This window comes from Oryzias latipes, chromosome 15 (genome assembly GCF_002234675.1).
Source record: "Oryzias latipes chromosome 15, ASM223467v1".
Lineage (NCBI taxonomy): Eukaryota > Metazoa > Chordata > Actinopteri > Beloniformes > Adrianichthyidae > Oryzias > Oryzias latipes.
This window is the reverse complement of record NC_019873.2, coordinates 855356-878623: the sequence shown is the minus strand read 5'-3', so window position 1 is coordinate 878623 and position 23268 is coordinate 855356. Positions and strand designations below refer to the sequence as shown.

Below are 23268 nucleotides of genomic sequence, written 5' to 3'. Positions count from 1 at the left end.
AGAGGTCGTCAACAAGAAAAAGTGAGAGCAGTGGATGGAGAAAGATGAGGCGGGGAAATGAAAACAGGAATGAAACAGGAAAAAGCAAGTCTAAGAGAAAAGCAATCCTGTTGGTGCTGATAGATTCCAAGCAGAACCATGTTATCTCTTTCTTCCTCCCCTCACAGGCACACACAGTCTAGACACACAACACACACACACATGCAAACAAAACACACACATCTTGTAAAAGCTAACCAATCAGAAGTACATGTATCTCCAGCTTTACAACCAATAATCAGTCAAAAGCTGCTGCAATTGGCTCTGAGTAGATGTGCTTGTGTGGGCCTCTGTTTCCTCATGTGGTTTGTTTACATTGCACGCTGCAGGGGGGGGTGGGACAGGGAGTTTAGTGATGAGTAGCTTCAGAAGATGAGAAAACTAGTCAGGTGACCTTCAGACATTTCAGCACCTCAGGTGATCTGCAAATGTTTTAGCCGGTGTGGGTACCGGATGTTCTCGGGGTCCTTCGGGGTCCTTCGACCAATGATGACGTCACACTATTTGATTGGCTGTAAGTTGCCACGACCAATGAGTCAACGTCGCTAAGTTTTTTTAAAAAACTTTATTGACAATTGCGGTATCATACATTAAATAACGACCAATAACAATGTAATCAATATTACCTCGAAGATCAGTCAACATTGCCAAACATAACATATTAACACAGAAAATAAAGAATAGAGGGGGAAAAAAAGAAACAGTGAACATAACACACAAATAAATAAAAACAAATAAATAAAAATAAAATAAAGGAACATAGAACCAATCTAAATAGTCCAATACTAGTTAGGGGTACTCGTGAAGTTTGTATTTCAGAAAAAAACAAAGCAATTTCAAGCCATTCTTCTTTTTCATAAAATGAAGTGATTCAAAGTAAAAACAGAGCTCTTTATGAAATGTTATAAAAAGTGGTTTGGTCTTCAAAAATGTATTTTTGTGCATATAAAACTTTCCTTGCAATATCAGGATATTAAGAACTGTATTTTCTGGTTTATTATATGATACCACACCTACTAGAACATTTTTTGAGTGTAAATGAACTGGCATTGCAATTTTGGAAGAATACCAGAAGCAGAACCCTTCCCAGAATGTTTTTATAACTCCACAGTTAAAGAATAAATGATCCACCGTGTCAATGTCATTCAAACAAAAACTGCAGTCATTCTCTTCAAACCCAAAACGAATCCTCAAAAATTCCTTAGATGGGTACGACATCGCTAAGTAGTAAAATCGCTAAACGTAAAATCGCTCGCTAAGTAGTTTGTCCAACTGGTGTTACCGTAGGGTGACGTCATCATTGGTCGAAGGACCCCCGAAGGACCCCGAGAACATCTGGCGGCCCGAGTCGATCCGGTACCCACACGGGCAGTTGACCTGCAGGCATCCCAGGTTGTGTTGGAGGAAAAACATCAGTCCTGGAGAAACTATCCCCGTATTATTTTACTGTAGGGGACACCTAAATGACACAGGTTCTTTGACATACAGTAACTCTGACTGTTTAAAGACAGAGTATTTCTTTATTCAAATTGTTGTAAGTAAGGAGCAGATGAAAAAAAATACTTTGGAAAAAGATTGTATTTGTGACAGTGGGCGGGTCAGAAGCCCCCTTCAGCGCACAAAAAAGAAGAAATATCTTTCTCAGCACCAACAGTCCCACCCATGACTCAGAGGTGAATTTCTAATGAACTCCTGCCACTCTGCAGAAACTATGTCCTAGAAAATTTTTATTTTGCCTAAAAACAGAATAATCATAATTAAAAGACCATTGGGAGCACTTTGAAGCTTTTCAGTGTATTTAAATGTTCATTCTTAACTGTAAACAACCCCAAAACAGTATTTTGATCTGTTCTCGCATTTCTGAGTATTCCTTTGACCCTTGTGCTATCTTAGATGACCCCCCCCTTACTTTGACACATTCTCCCTACCATGACAAAGGTGGATAAAGGTGGAAAGATTTCGTGTAATCCATGGACACCAGTGAAGATCACAAATGATTTATGATGTTGCAATATTAGGAGTACACACAACATGCCAGACCTCAGTGATGGACAAACTGTAGTAAATAAATGAACATTTGGAAGTTTGAATTCAGGATTTTGATCTCAGAAATAATAACAAATCAATTCGGTTTCCTGTACTGATTGTCTAGAGCAAAACAGGAAAAACTCAGTGGAAAGAAGTGGTGACAAAGATTAATACCTACACAACAAAAGCACACAAAGTACAGAAAGTTAAGAAATGTATGAGAAGGAAGTTAACATGTAAAAAATGACTCACAATGGGGCCACACCTGGCCTAGACAGTAGTAAACATTGGGCTCCAGGGGAAAGTCAGTTGTTCATTAGATGAGTCTGTTTGTTCTTGCACTAAGATTGAAACATGAAAGGTGAACCAAAGAGTCAAAGCAGCCCCCCGCTGCATACAAATGTGTGCGCACACACTCACAACCTCATGTGTATACCCCCACCCCTGTGCTCCCTGAGGGGGGGCTGACAAGAAGCAGATATTCAAAATGATGCAAGCTCAAACGATGCATCTGAACAACTTCTGACTTCTCCGTGTGACAAACTGGCCACCATGCCCCGCCTGCTGCAGAGAAGGGAAATGAAGATGCTTCGGCACAATGCAACACAACCAATCATGTGACATTTAACACTTATCAGACACTCACAAAGTCGCGGCTAGTGTGTGAAACATTGGATGAGTTCAGCTTGGCAAGTGTGTCCACGCTTGGAAGTACACAGCTCATGTGCTGCACTGAGATTTTTCCCTTTTAATAAATGTGGCCTTTTGTCTGTGTGAACCTGTCAGAATTAGATTAGTTTTCCACAGCACTGGTGGCCTTTACACACACTCACACACACATGTACGCACTTCTGCTGCTATGTGTGAGGCCAATTCATTTTGCCACAAGTGGCTTGAGATTGGATCTGTTCAGAGTCCTAATATATCCCACCTTGGCTAACCTTAAAGTGCTCCGCCTCCAAGAGACATGTGCGTTAATGTGTATAAATGCACATATGAAAGCATTTTACATCCAGGTTACCTGCTAAGACTCAGATCATTGGTGCAGACACCCCCTAGCAACCACCCCTGCAGAGAGACACAACATTGATTGTAACGTTATCTGGATGGGATCATTTCAATTGATCCACAAAAAGGGTCACTCTTATCGATGCTATCTGCTCGTCTGCTTTGTCATTAGAGTGACATCCAAGTGCCAAAATATCGGGCTGTTTTTCCAGAAGGGAGGTGGTGGGGGAGGGGGGGGGGTGATCTCAGATACAAGCAGAGATGAAGACGAGCTGCAGGACAGGAGCATTTGTGTTTATTCATGTTTGTTCCACTTCAGCTGCACTTTAGCCATCACTAGCTCTATTTCCATTGTACTCATGCGCAAAACCTTATTGAAATTCTAGAAATGTCGAAAAAACACATTTTCACGATTACACCGCTTCCATCAAATTATATTTATGAGAATAATAATAACTAATAATAATAACTCACGCAATAAGTCAAAATTAAGTCATTTAAAAACAGTGATCAGCCAGTGAGTGAAGGATTGCTGGTTCGATCCCCGCTCCCTCCAGCCTCCTGTTGTGTTGTGTCCTTGGGCAAGACACTTCTCCCTGCCTGTGGCTCCACTGGGGTGTGAATGCGTATGATGATGGTCAGAGGGGCCGAAGATGCGTACTGGCAGCCACGCTGACGCAGTTCAGTCTGCTCCGGGGCAGCTGTGGCTACATCAGTAGCTACCATCACCAAGAATGAATGAGGAGTGAATGAATAATGGACACATTTTAAGCGCTTTAAGCGGAGAAAAATCCAATCAAATATTCAAATTTCTGCCACAGCACCAGCGCTCATCATCATCTATCAAAGGAGACATCAGAGTCTTATTCAGCAGCAAGCTGCTTACACGTGGGAGTGGCTACATATGAAGTCATTTTAGGAAATGGTGGTTGGTGAGTTTCCAGAGGAGAATTGGATCCAACAATTCAGCATGACATGCTTAACTTTTAATGAGCTGTGTGACACTGTGGGTCCTCTGGTGGCGCCTACTGTGCAGCGCCCAAGTGAGCTAGTTTATACCAAGAAGTGCATTGCCCTCACTAACTACAAACTGGCTACCCATTGTCACACGACTACCTTCATTTAAATACGAAAATAGTGTTTCCATTGTAGTTTTGTGAAAAATGTCAGTTTTGATAGACCTCAAAAAGTCCTCCTCCAAGCACAAAAACCTTTTTTCGATAAATGCAAGTTTTTTCAAAATTTACGTGTTTCCATTAGGCAAATTTATGATAGCAAATCCAATTTGCACAGTTTCATAGTCAGTGGAAACAAAGCTATTCAAGAACTGTAGAGGCTCGCATCTTTCATACCAATACCCTCCCTCGCTTCTTCATTACTTTATCTGAAGAAGGAAATTGGTTAAAAAAGACACTTTACGTAGCATCTCCTGGCTACTAGAAATTCTAAAGTCTACATTAGTTCAGTTGTTCTGCTAACATCAGGTAAAAAAAACACACTGCTCTTTTCCTTTTGCACTTCGGATGGATAGATGGTTGAATTAAGTGGAAAAGCTGTTTTACGTTTTTACTTTAACCCCTTTGTGAGTGAGCAGTAACACTTTCAGCAACTATATGCAGATTGACTTCATTAAGAGGAGACATTTTTATTTTTCCCTCAAAAACCTTTATTAAGTTCCAGACGAATGTTTATCGATTGTATTTAGTGTTTCTGAAATTGTGTTTTGATTCCAGTCAGCTAACTGACAGCAAACTCTGGACACAAAGAAAGAGAAAGCCTAGCAAAACAGTCAGTATTGACCCTGATATTTAGCTTTGTGGACTCTTAGCTGAGCTAATAAACCTGCTGCATTTGGAACCAGCCGTCTGCCTGTTCTTTATTTATTTATTTATTTATTTATTTATTTATTTATTTATTTACTTGTCCTGTCCAACAGCTGGGCAAACAGGTTGGAGCTGAAGGCCTCTAGTAATTACAGATTCAAGTTGCTGATATTCCAAGAAGTTACTTATTCCATGTTTGTCTTGTAGTTCCTGGGGTGTTATGAATCTTCTATCAATAATTATGTGCTCTAGTTGTGTTACGCCCCCTGCTTGCCAAGCTGGGAAGTGTAACATTTTTTTGTTTATAAGGATGTCTGGGTTGTTCCAGATGGGTGTCATTTTGCACGGTTGAATTGATGATTTTGATATTTTAAGAAATTCCCACCAGGCTGTTAAAGTGGTGTTTATATTAATACTTTGGAAACAATCCTGTTTTTTAACTGTTTGGCTAATAAATGGTAGCTGTGACTGGTTGATTTTTCCACATAACGCCTGTTCCAAGTCTAACCATGAGTTGGTTTCTGGATTATTTTTTAACCATTTTAAGATGTATTGTAATCTATTTGCTAAATAATAGTTGTGGAAGTTAGTTCTAAGCCTCCACAGATTTTAAAGTTTTTAGACTAATTCTTGCAGGTTGATTTTTAAGATTTTCATTTTAACCGGGGCTACCTTGACCATAAGGGACAGAGGCAGGTTGACTCAGCGTGTTAGATCGTCCTGTATGCTTTTCAGTAATGGGGTGTAGTTTAGCTGCACCAGTTCTGATAGTTTGGGGGAAAAGTGGATACCTAGATATTTGATGTTTCCTGATTTGACTGGTATCGTGAGTCTTTGCTCTGCATTACTGTTCAGTGATAATTAAACAGATTTATTCCAATTAATGGAGTAGTCTGATATGGAGGAGAATTCATTAATGATTGTTGCTGTTTCATTTACAGAACGGGAATGATTTAAAAACAGTAATATGTCATCTGCATAGAGACTAATTTTATGATGGCTGTGTTTGGTTTTAATTCCTTTAATGCTCTCATTCTGTCTTATTGCTGGAGCTAGAGGCTCAATAAATATAGCAAAAAGAGAAGGAGAGAGTGGGCAACCCTGTCTGGTTCCTCTTTCGAGAAAAAACCTGTTGGAAGTCTGTTTATTAGTTCTGACTGATGCATTGGGGTTGTGATATAATTTTAAGCCGTCTGCCTGTTCTTGTGACACTTGCATCATTGAGATCCCTCTATTATTATCATTAACCCTTTTGTTGTTGTAATAATCCCGCCCCCCTCTCTCTCAAATTAGTGGCATTGTTCAGCTCCATTCCTGTCCCATCCGCTCCTCCTATCCTCTGCTCCTCCTGCTCTTTTTTCCTCCCTATCTTGAAAAATACTGTTTTGCCTCCTCTTAGTTTTGTGTTTTTTGAGCAGTAAAAACACTGATAAAATAAAAATTTAAACAACTGTCCTGCAATTATAAATGCATCTCCATCTGGATCTCCCACACTGACACACATGCACGCGCACACACACTGAGCTGCACAGGAAGTCAAACAGAAGGCCAATAAGATACGCTTGACTGGAGGCGAGTCTGCAGCCTCTGTGTCTGTCTGAGATGGGGAGATAGTGTGGCACTATTCACTGTTGTCATTGTGTGAACCGCATGTCCTCACAGCCACAGTCGGATCAGATAAATCCTGAAACATTGCTGTCTGTTTTCCACACTAAACACACCTGGAGGTCAGGGGACTTAGAAGAAGCAACATTCACACAAACTCTGCGTTTGTGTATTTATCCAAACAGTGTTGGGGGTTTCAGTCTAAAAAGCAGTGGGGCGAAGGCTAATGTAGACACATCTGTGCCTAACCACCTCTGCACAGGCTTCTGTACACGGACCCTGACGGACTCCAGCTGCTTTTAAAACAGAAAACTCTCATTCTGTATACCTTGGGGAATCAGCAACCCACAGCGGCACTTTGTTTTCACATAATCATTGTAGCTAAATCTTTAATCAGACAACTTCAACAATCATGATCAACTATTCCCCCTCTTCATGCGTGGCTGGCTCCAGCATTTTGCCCTGAAGCTAACCAAGTAAAATAATAGCATCAATCAAAAAGCCTGAACAACGAGCACATCGATGCTTGCTCATGAAGATACAGTGAGATTTTTGGAAAAATTAGGTTCGTGAAAGAAAAATAACAGCTTGTGACGTTTCTTAATGGGTTTGCAGTACAGAAAGCATTTCTTATAGTATATTTATTTGACACAAGACAAGACACAGACCAGTTAAAGATTTGCCTTGTAACAAATAAAGAAGAAGGTTGGGAATACAGACTATAGGAAAAGTTAGTTATTTTCTGCTAAAATGTTGCATTTACTACTACAGTAATGGGATAATTAAAATGTTGTAAAACGTGTACTGAGGGGTTTGCTGCTGTCTTCTCGGTTTCTCTGTTTCCAGGGTTCACTGTCAGTGAGCTGACTCCCAGGTGCTAACAACCCAGGAGAGTGTACAGAAAAGATGGAAGGAGTATTTTGAGGAGCTGATGAACGTGGAAAATGACAGGGAAAGAAGGGAGGAAGATGTGGTTGTTGTGGAGCAGGAAGTATCAGAGATTGGAAAGGATGAGGTTAGGAAGGCTCTGAAAAGGATGAAGAGCGGAAAGGCCGTTGGTCCTGATGACGTACCTGTGGAGGTATGGAAGTGCCTAGGAGAGACAGCAGTGGAATTTCTAACGAGTTTTTTCAATAGGATTCTAGAGAGTGAGAAGATGCCTGAGGAATGGAGGAGAAGCGTTCTGGTTCCGATCTTTAAGAACAAGGGTGACACGCAGAACTGCAGCAACTATAGAGGAATAAAGTTGATGAGCCACACAATGAAGCTGTGGGAAAGAGTAGTGGAAGCCAGGCTTAGGAAGAAGGTGGAGATTTGTGAGCAGCAGTATGGTTTCATGCCCCGTAAGAGCACCACTGATGCCATTTTTGCTTTGAGAATGTTGATGGAAAAGTACAGAGATGGTCAGAAGGAGCTGCATTGTGTGTTCGTAGATTTAGAGAAGGCGTATGACAGGGTGCCGAGGGAGGAGCTGTGGTACTGTATGAGGTTGTCTGGAGTGGCAGAGAAGTATGTCAGAGTAGTTCAGGACATGTATGAGAGAAGTATGACGGTGGTGAGATGTGCTGTAGGTCAGACAGAGGAGTTCAAGGTGGAGGTGGGACTACACCAAGGATCAGCTTTGAGTCCTCTTTTGTTTGCTATGCTGATGGACAGGCTGACAGACGAGGTAAGACAGGAATCTCCCTGGACAATGATGTTTGCGGATGACATTGTAATCTGCAGTGAGAGTAGAGAGCAGGTGGAGGAACAGCTAGAGAGGTGGAGGTTTGCTCTGGAAAGAAGAGGCATGAAGGTCAGTCGTAGTAAGACAGAATACATGTGTCTGAACGAGAGGGATCAAGGTAGAAGCGTTAGGTTACAGGGGGCTGAGGTGAAGAAGGTGCAGGAGTTTAAGTACTTGGGGTCAACAGTTCAGTGTGATGGGGAGTGTGGAAAAGAGGTGAAGAGGCGAGTGCAGGCAGGTTGGAGCGGGTGGAGGAAAGTGTCAGGAGTGTTGTGTGACAGAAGAGTGCCAGCAAGACTCAAAGGAAAGGTGTACAAGACAGTGGTGAGACCAGCTCTGCTCTATGGGTTAGAGACGGTAGCAGTGAGACAGAGACAAGAGGCTGAGATGGAGGTAGCGGAGATGAAGATGTTGAGGTTCTCCTTAGGAGTGACCAGGTTAGACAGGATAAGGAACGAGTACATCAGAGGGACGGCTCATGTTGCCTGTGTTAGCGACAAAGTCAGAGAAGCCAGACTGAGATGGTTTGGACATGTTCAGAGGAGGGACAGTGGATATATTGGTAGAAGGATGTTGGAGATGGAGCTGCCTGGCAGGAGGGCAAGAGGACGGCCAAAGAGGAGATATATGGATGTCTTGACAGAGGACATGAAGTTGGCTAATGTTAGGGTAGAAGATGTTCATGATAGAGTGAGGTGGAAAAGGATGATTCGCTGTGGCGACCCCTGATGGGAAAAGCCGAAAGAGAAAGAAGAAGAAAGAAGAAGACTGTCAGTGAGCTGACTGGAATAAAAACACTATTTCATAATTACTAAATAGTGGATAGTTTTTGCATCTAAAGTGGAAATAAAATAAAAAATAGATTTATACTAAAAAAGGAAAATAAAGGAAAACCTAAAAGTGACAGATTGAAGGATCCTCCAGCTTTGTGGACCCTCATCCCAGCCGCTTCACACTTGCAAACCGCCCAAATGCATGCTGGAGATCATCTGCAAAGAGCGGAGAGGAAATCATGTGGTCCCAAACAGGACCCCCTCTGGCGCCTGGCTGCCTAGAATATCTGTCCTTAAAGACTATGAAAAGACAAAGAGCAGCCCTGCCAGAGTCTAACATGCACCCGGAACCGGTCTGACTTAAAAGTGTGATATTTTTCTTATTTGTATTGAGACAATAAGAAATATGTCCTTTAATTGTGTTGTCTTTTTTTTCTCTCTGCAGACTAATGCGTAAAAGTAGATCGTCGAACTGGGTCACAGAGAGACGGAAGTAGCACTGAAAGCGGCCGTCATTCAGACGCAGCTACTGCAGTAAATGAAGCTCACCTGTGCTGGTAGTCTCTAAATGAAAATAATATGTGGCGAGTAGCTCTTCACACATGTGAGAGGAGCGGCAGGTTTATGAACTCACTTTTGGACAAGTATCAAGCAGCAGAACAGAGGCACCAGACATGAATTTGATGTCTTTGATGGGAATGCAGCAAAAGGCTTCAGTAAAGTTCCCATCCTGGCACATCTAAGCATCAATGTGCTCAGTTTGGCTGGGCTAACTTGTTCGGTTTCTTTGTTAGCCTGATCCAAAAGCCTAAGATCACGTTCAAATGTTTTCTCAGTCCCATGCAAGCAGAATACGTCCAGCAGCATTACTCATAGTTGGCAGGGGAAAAGTATTTAGCCTCTTGGCATCTTTATTATGGCTCACACCAACAGCAAACAATTAAATCACTAAATAAGTTGACATGACAGACCTGCAAACCTGCTCCTCTTTGTGGTAGGAGACAAGCGTTGCATCATATTTGTCACATGAAACGCAAAACATATTTGAAACTTAAGTACAATTTCTGACAACATCTTTATAATCCTGGCTAATCCTGAGCCAACTGTGAAGCATGAATTTTAGGGTCAGGGTAATTTTAGAGATTTTTTATGGTCAGGCAAGCAGGTGAGGAACCTGGATGCAGGGAAGAACCACAAACAAAGACGTAACAAGGTCCAACAGGTTTAAGAACAAAACCATAGCCACTGAGAATATAGCATGAAGACAGTAAAAGCCAACACTGAATGCATATGGAGAGGGCCTTAAATATTGGGTGGCTTATTATCAAAGTGCAGGCAGCTGTGACTGCACCACAGGAACACTGGTGAATGGGTGGAGGCACCGCCAGCCTGCACAGAAACCCAAAAGACAAAATGAGAACAAAGAAAAAAACATTTCAACATAACAACATGGCAGTGGGAGCCTGGCATTTCCCCTAAATGTTCCCGCCTTTCAGGTCAAAGTCAGTGGAAAGAACATTTTGGAACAAGAAAACAACCAATTTGTAGTTGTGCACAAGAGTTGGGGCATGCCCCAAAAATATGGGGTTTATGGTATTCTGGGAGCAAAGTTGGAGAGACAAAAGTGTGAAACTGTCTTTATGAAGTGAAAATATGAATGAAATAAAGAAGCCAGGTCTCTTTTAAGGAATGGAGGAGTCTGTCTACTGTGTAGAGAGTTGCACTTTGGTCCAACCAAACCATGACTGATGGTTTCTTCATGTAAGAGTTGATCTCCTTAAAACTGAAACTCCTTAGAGCTCTTACATAATAGTTTATTAGGAAACGAGCACTGGGTCCATAGTTAAAAAAGAGAAAAGTTAGGTTAAAGTGGTTGTTGGCAATTCTTTCTGCAAAAATGTCTGGAAAGAAAACTGACAGGACAACAGCAGTACCACCGCCCTTCCCTATGTTCTCCATTCTTGTGAGTGTAGTTTAAAGTGTAGCCTTTAGAATGAGACTGCCAAACCTGGCATCCAAGTCCCTTCACAGCAGGTCAACCAACTCGTCTGATACATAAGAGATTATTTGTTAGATAATGACTGGACATTTAAAAAGGCCATAGTTTGTTCTAGTGGAATTCTGTTCTGTCCTGATCCGTCATGAGAAGATGAATTCTGGGTTTGAATGGTGACAAGGGCGTTTCTGCAAATGCTCTTGGGCTGAATACAGAATCCTATGTAATTGTGGACTGCACAGAGAAGGTGGCACATTTAGCAGGTGATCCGGACACCAAAGGGTGAGCAGAGTTCTGCTGTGATCCAGACAAATGCATGACTGTGGGGGCTTGAATGTGACCAATCGAAAGCAGTGAACAGCAGCAAATTTAAAGATAATTTCATCCTTTCCAAATGACTGAGGTGAAGTCCATCCTGTCTATAAAGAGGCACCACTCCAGAAAGTTGAGTTGTCTCTAAAACCAAGCTTCTTTGTGATGGGGTGGACAGCAGCTAGGTGTGGAGGGACAGAATCCTGCTGGAGCATGCTGATCCACAGCTAACAGCAGGAATAGATCCAAAGATAAAAATGCTTTTTCTGGTGCTGGACAAAACATTGAAAAGGTCTGACTGCTGTGTCATTTGTTTCCACGTGAGCAAAAATCTGGATGATGGAAGACATTACAGAAAGCAGCGGTCTGTGTCGTTTCCCCAGGATTATCTGTATTGTTGCTCATGGAAAAGGGGGGTGGGGATGATGAAGTCTTTGATAATGAGTGCTGTTGGTGAGAATAAAAGTTGGGGTGAAGACTGCTAAATGCCTGTGTCGCATGCACCCATCCAGGGGTTGACCTGTGCATGCTTGTCTGAGGTGAAAAATGGGCAAACTTCTGCGGGGCGTCCACGACAAAATATCAAGGTCGTAGGCCGCTCTGTGTACCTGTAGAGCACAAACACTCGTGGACATTTTTTCTCCAGGCGGTAGGTGAGACGCAGGGGAGTCACAAATTGTTTTCATTTTTTTGACCCCCCTCGGATCCTGCAAACTGCATAAGGAGCTCATTAGTGTTGATCACATCACTATGTGCTCGTTGAGTGCAGCCTGATGTTGGAAATAAGGAAGTTAGACAATCAGATCATAGTTTTTGTGTGGCCATCCTACATGTTAATCATGGCCCGCAGCAGCATCACTGACTGCAAGGAACAGATTATTTTCAGTGAAAATGTGACCCCCGCCGCGTACTCGCAAAGTCACCAAAACGTGCACACACCTCGGATAAATTGAAAATGAATTGTCCATAAAGTCAACGTCACCCCACCCCCAAAGATGATGTCATCATGGCCAGCGATCATAATGGGAACTCTTAGAATTGGGGATTTTTGTGTTTTCCCACGATATGGGAAAGCGACACCTTTGTTTGAGCAATTTGCACGCAATTGCACACACTTGCTGCCAGCTCCAGTCCACAAACACTACAGAAGTGTTGTTGACCTTTGACCTTGGGAAAAAGCCGCCATCTTGCATTTTATTAAAAAAAAGCACCTTTAGGCCTTGTGCTATCCTAGGTACCTAAACATTGGGAGTTGGGTCATCTAGACCCACTAGACAGTGCTCTGAAACTTTTTTCTTGAATGATTTGTGATCTTCACTGGTGTCCATGGATTACATGAAATCTTTCCACCTTTATCCACCTTTGTCATGGTAGGGAGAACACGTCAATGTTAGGATGGGGTCATAGCACAAGTGTTAGTACCACATACAAACGAAAACTTGTCCTAGGGATTTTTAGCGATTGCCTCGTAACTTCTCGGGCATCAATGCCAAGCTAATGTGGACAAAATGTTGGAATTAGAAGTTGTAGATTTTGAACGGCGTGCACGTAGCGAATTTGCAACTGTTGCAATTTTAGCTAGCTCGCACATTTTTTATCGGAATGTCATGAAAATAAAATATGCTTTCGTATGCTACAAACTTATGTAACATGCGAAATGAAATCTGTCCAAACAAACAAGTAAACTAGAATGAATGTCAAATCCATTCAAATGTTAGTTTCCTAAAGTTCACCACTGTTGTTTTTCCACATCCACAGAATCCAAAAGGAACATTCTTAGAACATTCTAGACACTGGATGGTCACATGACTTTATTCAAAGTCTGTCCACACATTGGACTGGAATGATGGACGGATCCATGTTAATGACATCACATGTGTGTTGTCTGCTGATGCACTTGGTCATTTTTACCTTTTAAACCTACTGTATCTCAATCCAAATGGTATTTTCCAAAATTGATTATAGATAGATTCACACCACCATCACAGTTTAGACGTAAAGTCCTGTCTGAGATCTTTTGGAAAGTTCAGCCACACTATGTACGAATTTTTAGTTGGACTTCTACAAAAAAAGACAACTTTTAAATCCAGGTAGATTTCTCTGTCTCTCCAGATGTGTGGAGTAAATTAAGAACAACTTGTTTCATGGCAACCGCTCAGTTTCTCTGCTCACTTGTCTCCTTAATTTATCTCCATCTGCTCACATTCACTCTGACAACCCCCTCCCCTTCATATCCGTGTCCCTCCCACAACATTTACAAGGTTCATCCAAGTCACTTGACGCCCACTCACCTCCAACACGCCACTTCAGTTTCCATGGTAATTAAGTAGCGATGGCGCTACTTTAAATGTACTTTAACATTCATCACTCATTAGGAGCTTCTTCCTCTGAGTGAGCAGTTTCTTTTAGAGCCAGGTTCCTTCCAGGTGAAGACCAGGTTCCTCACAGAACATGTCAGGAAACTAACACACCATCTAAGTGTTTTCTAAAGTTTACAGAAAAAAAGCTGCTCTCTGCTTCCTCCCTCTTGCTGGCACAAACCGAACCGTAGAAATTGAGGATTCATCATTTGCAAAGATTCAGCCACTGGCTCACTGTCAGAGTCTAATGTGGGTTTCGGTGGCTCCAGTTTCAGCAGCAGTTTGAGGATTTTCCTGGGATGAGATTAAATCCAGGATGATTCATGGAGCTTATGCTTCTGGAGTTTTGCAAAACATGCTCTACGAAGTTGCATCACAAAGAAGCTTGATTTACATGCTTAAAGCCATGTCCTGAAACTGGAAAAACAAACAGTAAAGAATCTCCAGTCTTCCAGAAACAGGCTGTACTGACCGTTTTCTCTGATCCCTCACACAAACTAGACAAAGTAACTCCTTTGATTAATGTCTTGAAATGAGTAAGATTATTATTATGCTTTTGGTTGCCTTTCTGTGTCCTTGGGTTTACTTTTGTGTGATGTTTCTTGGTTTTAGTCAAGTTATTATTTCCGTCTCAGTTACACGAGGTTCAAGATACGCATCTAAAGGAGAATGTTCATTTCTGTTCTGCTTTTCAGATTGTCAGCTCATCTGTTCGGTCAGCCTTTTGTTGTTTCTTTAGTTTTGGTCATGTTTAAGTTTATTAATTACATGTTTAAGTGTCTGCCACCAGGCCTGGTCTCCAGCATTTTGGGTCCTCTGGCAAAAGTTTCAGACTCTTTCACTGTACAAACATTTACAAGCGATTTAAAAATGTTCCTTGGATCACCTTTTTGGAAGAGGCTTTGTCTGTGAAGCACACGCTTCACAGACAAAGCCTCTTCCACATGTCCTCCTTGCCCCTGCATCTACAGCCAGTTGGCTCATGTGTGTGTACATCTGAACTGCATAACACAGCTGTGCACATCACAAACACACGACATACTTGTGCGTTTTACAACTGCCCAACATGATCATTTATGCCACAGACACCTGACACACACTGATGCATATCACAAACACCAAACAGCTGGAAGTCAGATGTACACACAGACACATGTTTTTGGACTAAATGTTCTCAGTCACTAATTAATGGAGTGAAGATCTACTCTGCTAGCAAGTCAAACATTATAGCACATAATCATACATACAGTTGCATACACAGTCACAGCTAAAACCCTTGCTCACAGTAATGTACTTACATGCTCACTCACACACAGTCACACGGTCATGGTGTGTTTTTTTGTGTGGGGTGTTGTTAGGTCTGGTATCTGATAGCACCGTAGGAGAGAACAGTGGCATGAGCCAGTGGCTCAAGGACATTATTGCTTTTAGAAGTCACTTAGCAGCACTCCAGCTTTAAATTGAAAACACTCCAGATTAAATAGAGACAAGCTATGAAGCAAATAAACCAAACTGCTGCCATTTCGCCCCACCATCTGTACGAAGCAAGAGTGCTCCGCACCAGTGTGCTTCCAAAACATGTGGATTCATAATATGAGTGAAAATTAAATCACTGAGGAATTTTAGGATCAACTTTTTTGTGCCAAGTGGATTTCAGTGTTATTTAACTGACTGGAATCAATGTTTCTATAGCAACAAACGGCGGCTTCAGTGATATTGGGAAAGGTGTGAAAAATTCCCTGACAGCTGGTGGACTCTCATGAATAACAGTCTGAACAATCAAACCCAAGCTGGTGTCCACACACAGTCCTCCAAGCATCGCAGAACGCAGACCAACAATCAAACCAGCAAGGGGAGGGGCCTATTTCTATACGGCAAGCATGGGGGGGGGACCACTGCCAAGAAGCTCCTACCCCCAAAGTGCATCTCAGGCTGACCCCCCCACACACACACACACACGCACACACACCCTAATAAGCGATAATAAGAGGAAGGAGGGTAAGTTGGGGAAAGCTGGTAGACTGGCCCCCCAGCCCCCAAAATTGGGCTCAGGTCTCCCCAGCTCAGGGGTCCCATCCCCTGAAGGGCTGACCCCCCCAGGCCCCACACCGCCAGCCCCACACAAAGAAAGAAGAGCCAAGAAAGCAACCCCCCCCCCAAAAAAAAAAAGAAATGTTAGTTGATGATCTGATAGGAATCAATTTTTCCAGGTTTATACAACCATCATTTTATGGTCTTTAAGCAGCATTTGATTCTTTCGGCTTTGCTTGAGTTGAAAAACAAAATATGCTGAACATTCTTTCACAAGTGTTTGTGAAAACAGTCTCCATGCCTGAGGGCTTGATTTGATACACCTGTCAGGTTGGGTGAGCGAATACTTTTGGTAAAAAAAGTGTAATTCTGATCCTTTCATTTGTAATAACCTTTAACTCTGCTGTTTTCCAAAGTTTTCTGCCCCCCCCAAAAAAAAAAATGTTCTAGCTCGACTGCTGCCAAAGCTCAAAACTTCATTAGTGAAAAATAAAAGTCGACTAAATGTGTGAAATTTGTGATCAATATCAGTAAAGGCTCCAAAGTAATATGTGAAGTTACCTTTGTGTTTTTAATTATTGTATAGTTACTATTTCCATTCACATAAATCAACTAGAATTTGAATGAATAAATAAAACATTAACATATAAAGAGAAAGTAGCTTTTCTTCCAGTCCAAATTTTGCTTTTTACTTTTAACAAAGATAAACATAAATTATTTTCAAAATAGGACACAGATAGATAGATAGATAGATAGATAGATAGATAGATAGATAGATAGATAGATAGATAGATAGATAGATAGATAGATAGATAGATAGATAGATAGATAGATAGATAGATAGATAGATAGATAGATAGATAGATAGATAGATAGATAGATAGATAGATAGATAGATAGATAGATAGATAGATAGATAGATAGATAGATAGATAGATAGATAGATAGATAGATAGATAGATAGATAGATATTCTTTTGTCTTCAGCAGCAAAGTAACATTTGGAACAGTGCAAGATTATAAAAGAACATCTGTAACTTAAACAACAGCATAAATTGAACTAAAACTAGAATTCAAGTACACACCAAACAACCGTTGTAAAAACAAAAATGACAGAAACAACGAATGAAGTACAGCGGATAGGTACTCTGGTTCTCTTTTCTCCTCCAAACACAGATCTTACAGCATTTCCTTCCTTTCGTTTTCCTCCTCTCATTCTTGAGTTCTCTTGTTTAGTTTGAACCAGAGTTCAGGTGAGCTTTCACTTTTGAACCGACCAGGGTAAAGAAAAACAGGGTAAAAAATGCCCTAAATGATCAAATTCTATATTTACAATGTCCTCACATATTTTCATTTAGCTAGACTTTTTCACCTTAGAGAAACAGAAGTCCTTAAAGGTGACAATTTGTTAAAGGGATGAAAGAAGTGGTTGGTTGGTTGGTGGGTCTGTCTGGTTGGGGCGCTCTGCACGTGCTCCCTGCCTCATCTGCTGCTGTCTCTCTCTGGCTTGTTGTGCTGGAGCAAACATATTTCTTTTATTTTCTGTGCACACAGCATGTTATTTGAATTTTGAAGCATGGTTGGTTTCATGTAGTTTCATCAGACCTGCCTGTGCTGAGGAAGCTGTGGATGGAGTTAGCTGGAGCAGATGAGACTACAGGGTGACTGGTAGCAGTCCTGCAGTCCTTTGCCAATTAAAAGCCTGCATACAGTTGTCTATTTCTAGTTTAGGTGACGAGCAGAACTGCCTCTGAAATGCCAGTTCTCTATGTGGGTAATTACAGAACAGTTTATTCCTGCCTGCGCGTTCAAGCAGGAATCTCTGCCGTATGTTTGATGCCATTTAAGGCTGAGAGCTGTAACTTCTTAAAGGTGCAATAAGAGCTCCATTACTTTGTGGTGTATTTAATGAAGCACAGTAATTAGTGTGTTAGAAGTGAGCGAGCACCTGCTGTTTTACTTTCTTTGACAGTATTTAATGGCCTACTCTGAGATGATGTGGAAAGAAAAAGCTAGAAGAGAAAAAAACACAAAGAAATCTGTTCCTAAAGAAGAAAACAAGCTTAGTTCAAGTGTCAGAGAACTGCAATGGCCCTGCAATTAGCCTTCTTTCTGCTGAGAGCGAAAGGGGAAAGACGGATTCACAAGATTAAAAGGCAACATTCAGGGCTTCTTTCACCTCAATATGTTTGAGCCAGAAAAGCTGCCATGATAAGGAAGTACTCCATACCTTCATGTATTTTTTTAAACTGACTTACGACCAAAGTAAGAGTAAGAAAGCAAGTAGAACAACAGAGAAAAATGAGGAACCGACAGGGATTCTAATTTCTCATTACAGGTGCTTAGTCTGATCAAGCTGTGGGGGACCGTAGAGAGGAAGACCTGCTTCCAACTAAACCTCCAACAGAATCGTACTTAGGAAAGTCTTTCCAGACTTTGTAGTTTTTTGGGGGGGGCGGGATTAAGCCTACACAGTGTCTTTGAGGATGGGATCTCTGCTGCTCTGTTTCTCTGTAGTAAAGCCACCGAACACTAGATGGGAGGATGATAGATGCAAGTCAGCATCATTTGAGAAGTTTCACAGACAGAACCGCAGCTGCATGACGCTGCCCAGCACCTCATTGTAAATGAATCTATACTTTGCAAGATTACTGTAACACGAAAACTTTCCCACTTTTACAAGCAGCTTTTCTTTGAGCTTCATTCCTCTGGATCCATCTTTTACTGAACTGACATCATTACTACCGACTGTTCTTCTGCACTCTCTGATTTTCAACATGGCAAAGCCCCCCACAACAAACAGGCCTCAGCTGGAGGCAGATGCCGGGCAAACTGCAAGCTGTCTCAGGCTGGAGGTGGATTTACAGTGCCATCCTTTACCAGGATACATGCAGCTGGTGAGGCTCTGCAGGGGTGGAGTGTGATTGACAGGTCATTTTGCCACCATTTCAAACAGATTTGTGGACTCCAGGGCAAGACCTCAGAGTTAGTGCCTCAAGCGTTTGTCGCTTTGTTGAATTTTTGAAAAAAAAAGGGCTTGTTCTTGTTTTTTGAATTCTAAAGCTGTTGAAGGTTTAAGAGCATCTTTACTTACAAACATCACACAGGTTTAGTTAGATGAAGAAAGTGACTCATCTGGTTGATTGAAACCGAGCCACTCAGCCTAAAGAACACAAACTCCTCCAGACTTAATGGCCTTCTTTTGTTCAGATCAGATTCTTCTGTTGTTCTCTCTGATCAAAAAGCTAAATCAGGCGCAGAGGTGTGCAAGCTGAGCATGCACAGTGAACTCAGTCAGACCCAGAGAGGCATTCTGAGCAGAGACAGGAGCCCCCCACCAAGCCCTGCCGGCCCCCATCTGCGACTCTGCAATCTCAATTAACCTAATGGAAGTGGCAATTAATTAACTCCACTCAAACAATGATTAAGGACTTGACAGTCGAGTGAGTGGGGGGGTTGAAGTGAGGATAATTTAAAGGTAACGATTTCCCAGCATGAGGATAAAAATTCCGTAATGGATGCTGGCGTGAACTCTGGATTAGAATGGATTAATGTCAGGCTCAAAACTGGATCTGACTGAGGAAAGTGGCTCAGACTCTTGTATGTGTGTGTGTGGGGGGGGGGGTTCCCTCAAACAGACAAGAGTAAGAGAAGGTAAACCCTCACCGTGTTCCTGTGGCCGCTGGCTCCGATTGGTCCTCTGAACACCCCCTTGATGCTCCTCAGCTGCCCGTCACGTAGGTGGGTGGAACTGATCACGATGTAGTAGCACGCCATTGAATCCAACTGGGTTTCATCTGGTTGAAGTCTCTTTGCTGTTGGGCTTTGTGAAGAAGAAGAAGGGAGCAGAAGATCTGAACTTTTTTTCAGCTGCTCTGACGTCTAGTCCAAGTTTTGGAAGTTTCTTTTTTTCTTTCTTTACCTTCTTGAATGTTTCACCTCCACTTTCTTTGCACACTTCTCTTTTCTCTCTTGAATTTGCTACATTCTCCTGTTTCTCTGCAGATGTTGAGCCCACATCTCTCATTTATCAGTCTTTTCCTGTCATTGATGGTCCTCTTTTCCCGGAGTCTAAATTCTTCCTGAAATCTCAGCTGCTTCTTGATCAATCTTCCAGTTCCTCTAAATATCGTTGTCCTCCTCCTTCTGCTCCCCCTTCCTCTTTTTCTTCCTGGATCTCTTTTAAGTGTTGGCAGGGGACACTTTTTCCCCCCTGCCTCCCACTGTCTCCTGCGGTCTCAGTTCTCCCTCTTGGCTCTCTGCTGTTTTGTCAGTGAGTAAAAGTGTTGAGTCTCCTCCTGGTTGTCGGGGCAGGCGTGCAGCCTGCTCTCTGAATCTCCTCTCTTCTGCTGCGCTGCATGTGCTGCCTCTCCTCCTTCCTGCCTCTTTCTCACCGCTGATCCCTCGTTCTGTGGCCAGCAGAGTGGTTTGCTCCTCAGTTACCCGCGGTTACCATCTGCCCTTTTAACACACGGAGTGCTGACGCTTGCTCTCTTCTCCCTCCCTCCCATCCCTGCCTCTCCTCTTGCTGTCTTTCTTCCCCTTTAATCATCTCCTTCTCTCTTTGTCTCAAGCCAAAGGAATCAAGCTCCACCTACTGGTAAGAAGAAAGAGTCCAACAGAAGGAAGGATGCTCTGAATGCTCCCAGTTTACCAGGACGTTACAGTTTCCCCACTGGCTAAAACACATTTTCTGAAACGTTAGACACAATTTTTAAAAAAAAGGGTAAATACACAAAATACCCAACTCTTGAGTCAAAAGCTCAATTTAAGGTCAAAATGAAAACTCTGTTGTCAAATCCTACACACACAGCAAACACAACACACTACACAACAAAACACTTGATACTCTTCACAAAATGGTTTAAAAAGAATGGTAACACCCCACCCCCAGAAAAGAAAAATTAGAGCAAAAAAAGTATCCAGGATTTCTTTTTTAGTTTTACTGTAAGCCCAGGGTCTCATTTATTGCACGTCACCTTCTTATCTCTGTGCGGGTCAGGCCAGATAAATTCATTCACATCACATGCAATGTTCACACCAGCCAGACAACTGGAAAAAAAGGATCTCGTCTGACGGGTGTTTGGCCTTGTGATGAGTCAGTGTCCGTAATTGAATGGCAGATAACAAGATATTTTCTGCTTAACAATTTAGCCAAAATGAATTGTGCATGGTTTTTTAAAAACAGTGGGGTTTTAGAACTGTAACTTATGTGTAAAGCAGTAACTGAGATTGAAGTTTAGCAGAATTGGTTCAGGGGGTTGGTGAATGAGTTACAGCCCAAAAACACATATATTTTGGTACTTGAGACACAACAACCACATCATGTAACTCAGTCACCCCTAAACCAATTTAGGGGATTGGTTAATTTCTCATCCGCACCCCGATGAGGACCCATGATGGCTGTGACTTGTGCTTTGGCGTCTCCAAGCCTTGTGGATAGCGACCAAGCATTCATAGCGACGTCGCTTTTTGATCCTTTGATGTCGACTCTTCCTTTCATTGTGAAGCAGACTTCACCAAGCGTTGGATTGTTCACCCACTACTAGGGAACGTGAGCTGGGCTTAGACAGTTGAGAGGCAGGCTTATTTTACCCTTTGGGGCTCTCCTCCGGCATCCGCCTTGCAGGCTGTGCCCAAGTGTCAGGGACAACACACCTCTGGCTTTGATATTCTTCCCTCCTCACACACTAGTTTCTCATACGTATATATTTTAAAAAAAAAATCCCTGCTCTGTGTGTAACCATGCCCTCCCACACAGGGTCTCTCTTCCACCATCAGCAAGCTGGAGAATAAGTCACATACCACCTGCTAAAACTCCCCCCAACTGAAAGGGTTCTGGTCCCTAGAACTACCTTTGGGGCCTTTGTCTGTTAACCCTCTGAGGTTCTCTTTCCCACCTCTCACTAAGTTTCCCCTTCTCCATTCTCCTCTGGTCTAACACCAAATCCTGGAAGCAGGGGGAAACCTTAGCAATCTTGTCATAGATCTTGTTTGTGCTGGCTGCTTATAAAAAGTTGTTGTTCTTTATTGTACTGACCCACTCTGTTATGGTAGTGGTACTCAACGAGCTCACCGCTCCAGTCAGACCATCCACAGGAGTTTTAAGGTGGCAGCCAAACATTAGAAAAGAGGGTGCGGAGGAATGTACAATTTTGTTGTAAGCTTGGACAAGGTGCCCCGCCCAATTATTTTGTTGTTCAGCCTCCAATGTCCCCAACAATCTTAACATTGTTTTTTTTCTAAACTGCTCACATGCTCCAATTCCTTGTGGGTGGTGTGGTACTTTCGAAAACCATAAATCATGCAAAGTTCTTTAATCAGTCGACACAAAACTAGCACCTTGATCTGAATGCATGGCTTAAAGGCAGCTGAACAGCTGGGCTGTTCAGCTGGGCTTTGGGCTTTGGGCTTTGGGCTATACAAATAAAATTGAATTGAATTATTCTGATGGCAAAACTCCACCACTGGTTGGGACCACTACTTATGAGAGTGTTTCACACATTAAGGAGTCCTTTACTCTCCTGCATTATACTCCTTCAATCATTTCAAGTCTCCTTCACTGGTGAGGAACTCCTGCCTTTCTGCTGCACCTAGTAACCAAGTGAGATAGTCTTGAAATTGACAAACTGGGGTCTCTCTCCTGCTCCAGTCTCCATAGGGCCTAAACTGCAGTAACTGGCATCTGTATAAACAGTGAAAGGCTTTGAAAAGTCAGCATAAGCCAGTGCTTCTCAATTATTTTTTGCCAGGCCCCCCCCTAGGAAAAAGAAAATGTTTCGTGCCCCCCTACACACACACACGCGCGGTGACAATATATAGGTAAGTATCTATAAAAATTGTGTATGTATACCTAAAATTGTATTTTTTAACATTAACAAAAAAAAAACAATGTAAATCCATTTTCAACAAATATTAACTTTATTTAGCCACAGAAACCCTGTTAGTCTAAAACAGAAAAGAAGCTTAAAGAGCCTGAAATAAAAAATCTGTCAGTCATTATTTAAACTAGAAACATTTTGATCAACTGAACCATTTGATGCTGAGAAAAAGAATTCAATCAATAAATAATATTAAATGTAAATTGATCTGAAACATTAACACAGCAGCACCAATAGATTTAATGTTTTTAGTCTGAGGAAATAGATAAAAACATTGTTCTGATTTTATTTCTAAATGATGGATAAATTATGATGTGTGACGCTGTTTTCCTGCATTACCTGCTGTCTGCATGTCAAATACTGACACCAACTAAACAACAGGCAGACAAAGAAAACATTGATGGAAAATAAAAACACGTCATCAAAATGTCTACAATAGTTCATAAAGAATGACATTATTAGCATGAGCTGAGTCATCTAAAGGCACGTGATGATCCTGGTGTTGCTCATCACGTGCTCCGTTTCACCCGGCAGTCTGTGCCCACTACCCCTCCCCCTCTTTCTAACACACGCGTGCAACAGGACACAGAAGCAACTGCAGGGACGGCAGTTCACAGCTTCAGGCTGTTACAAACACTAATATAACAGATTATAGGAAACCAATAGAGACACAGATTTTTTTCAAAG

General features: G+C 42.1%; 1 protein-coding gene across 1 annotated transcript in view; it reads right to left on the bottom strand.

Moving 5' to 3' along the window:
• Window positions 1–20328, bottom strand: part of LOC101169346 — a 101808-nt gene extending 81480 nt beyond the window's left edge. The window contains exon 1 of the mRNA XM_011473278.3: window positions 19367–20328. Coding sequence (XP_011471580.1) covers window positions 19367–19477 — 111 coding nt within the window. The 5' untranslated portion in view covers window positions 19478–20328. The remainder of the gene's footprint in view (window positions 1–19366) is intronic.
• Window positions 20329–23268: the final 2940 nt, after the last annotated feature.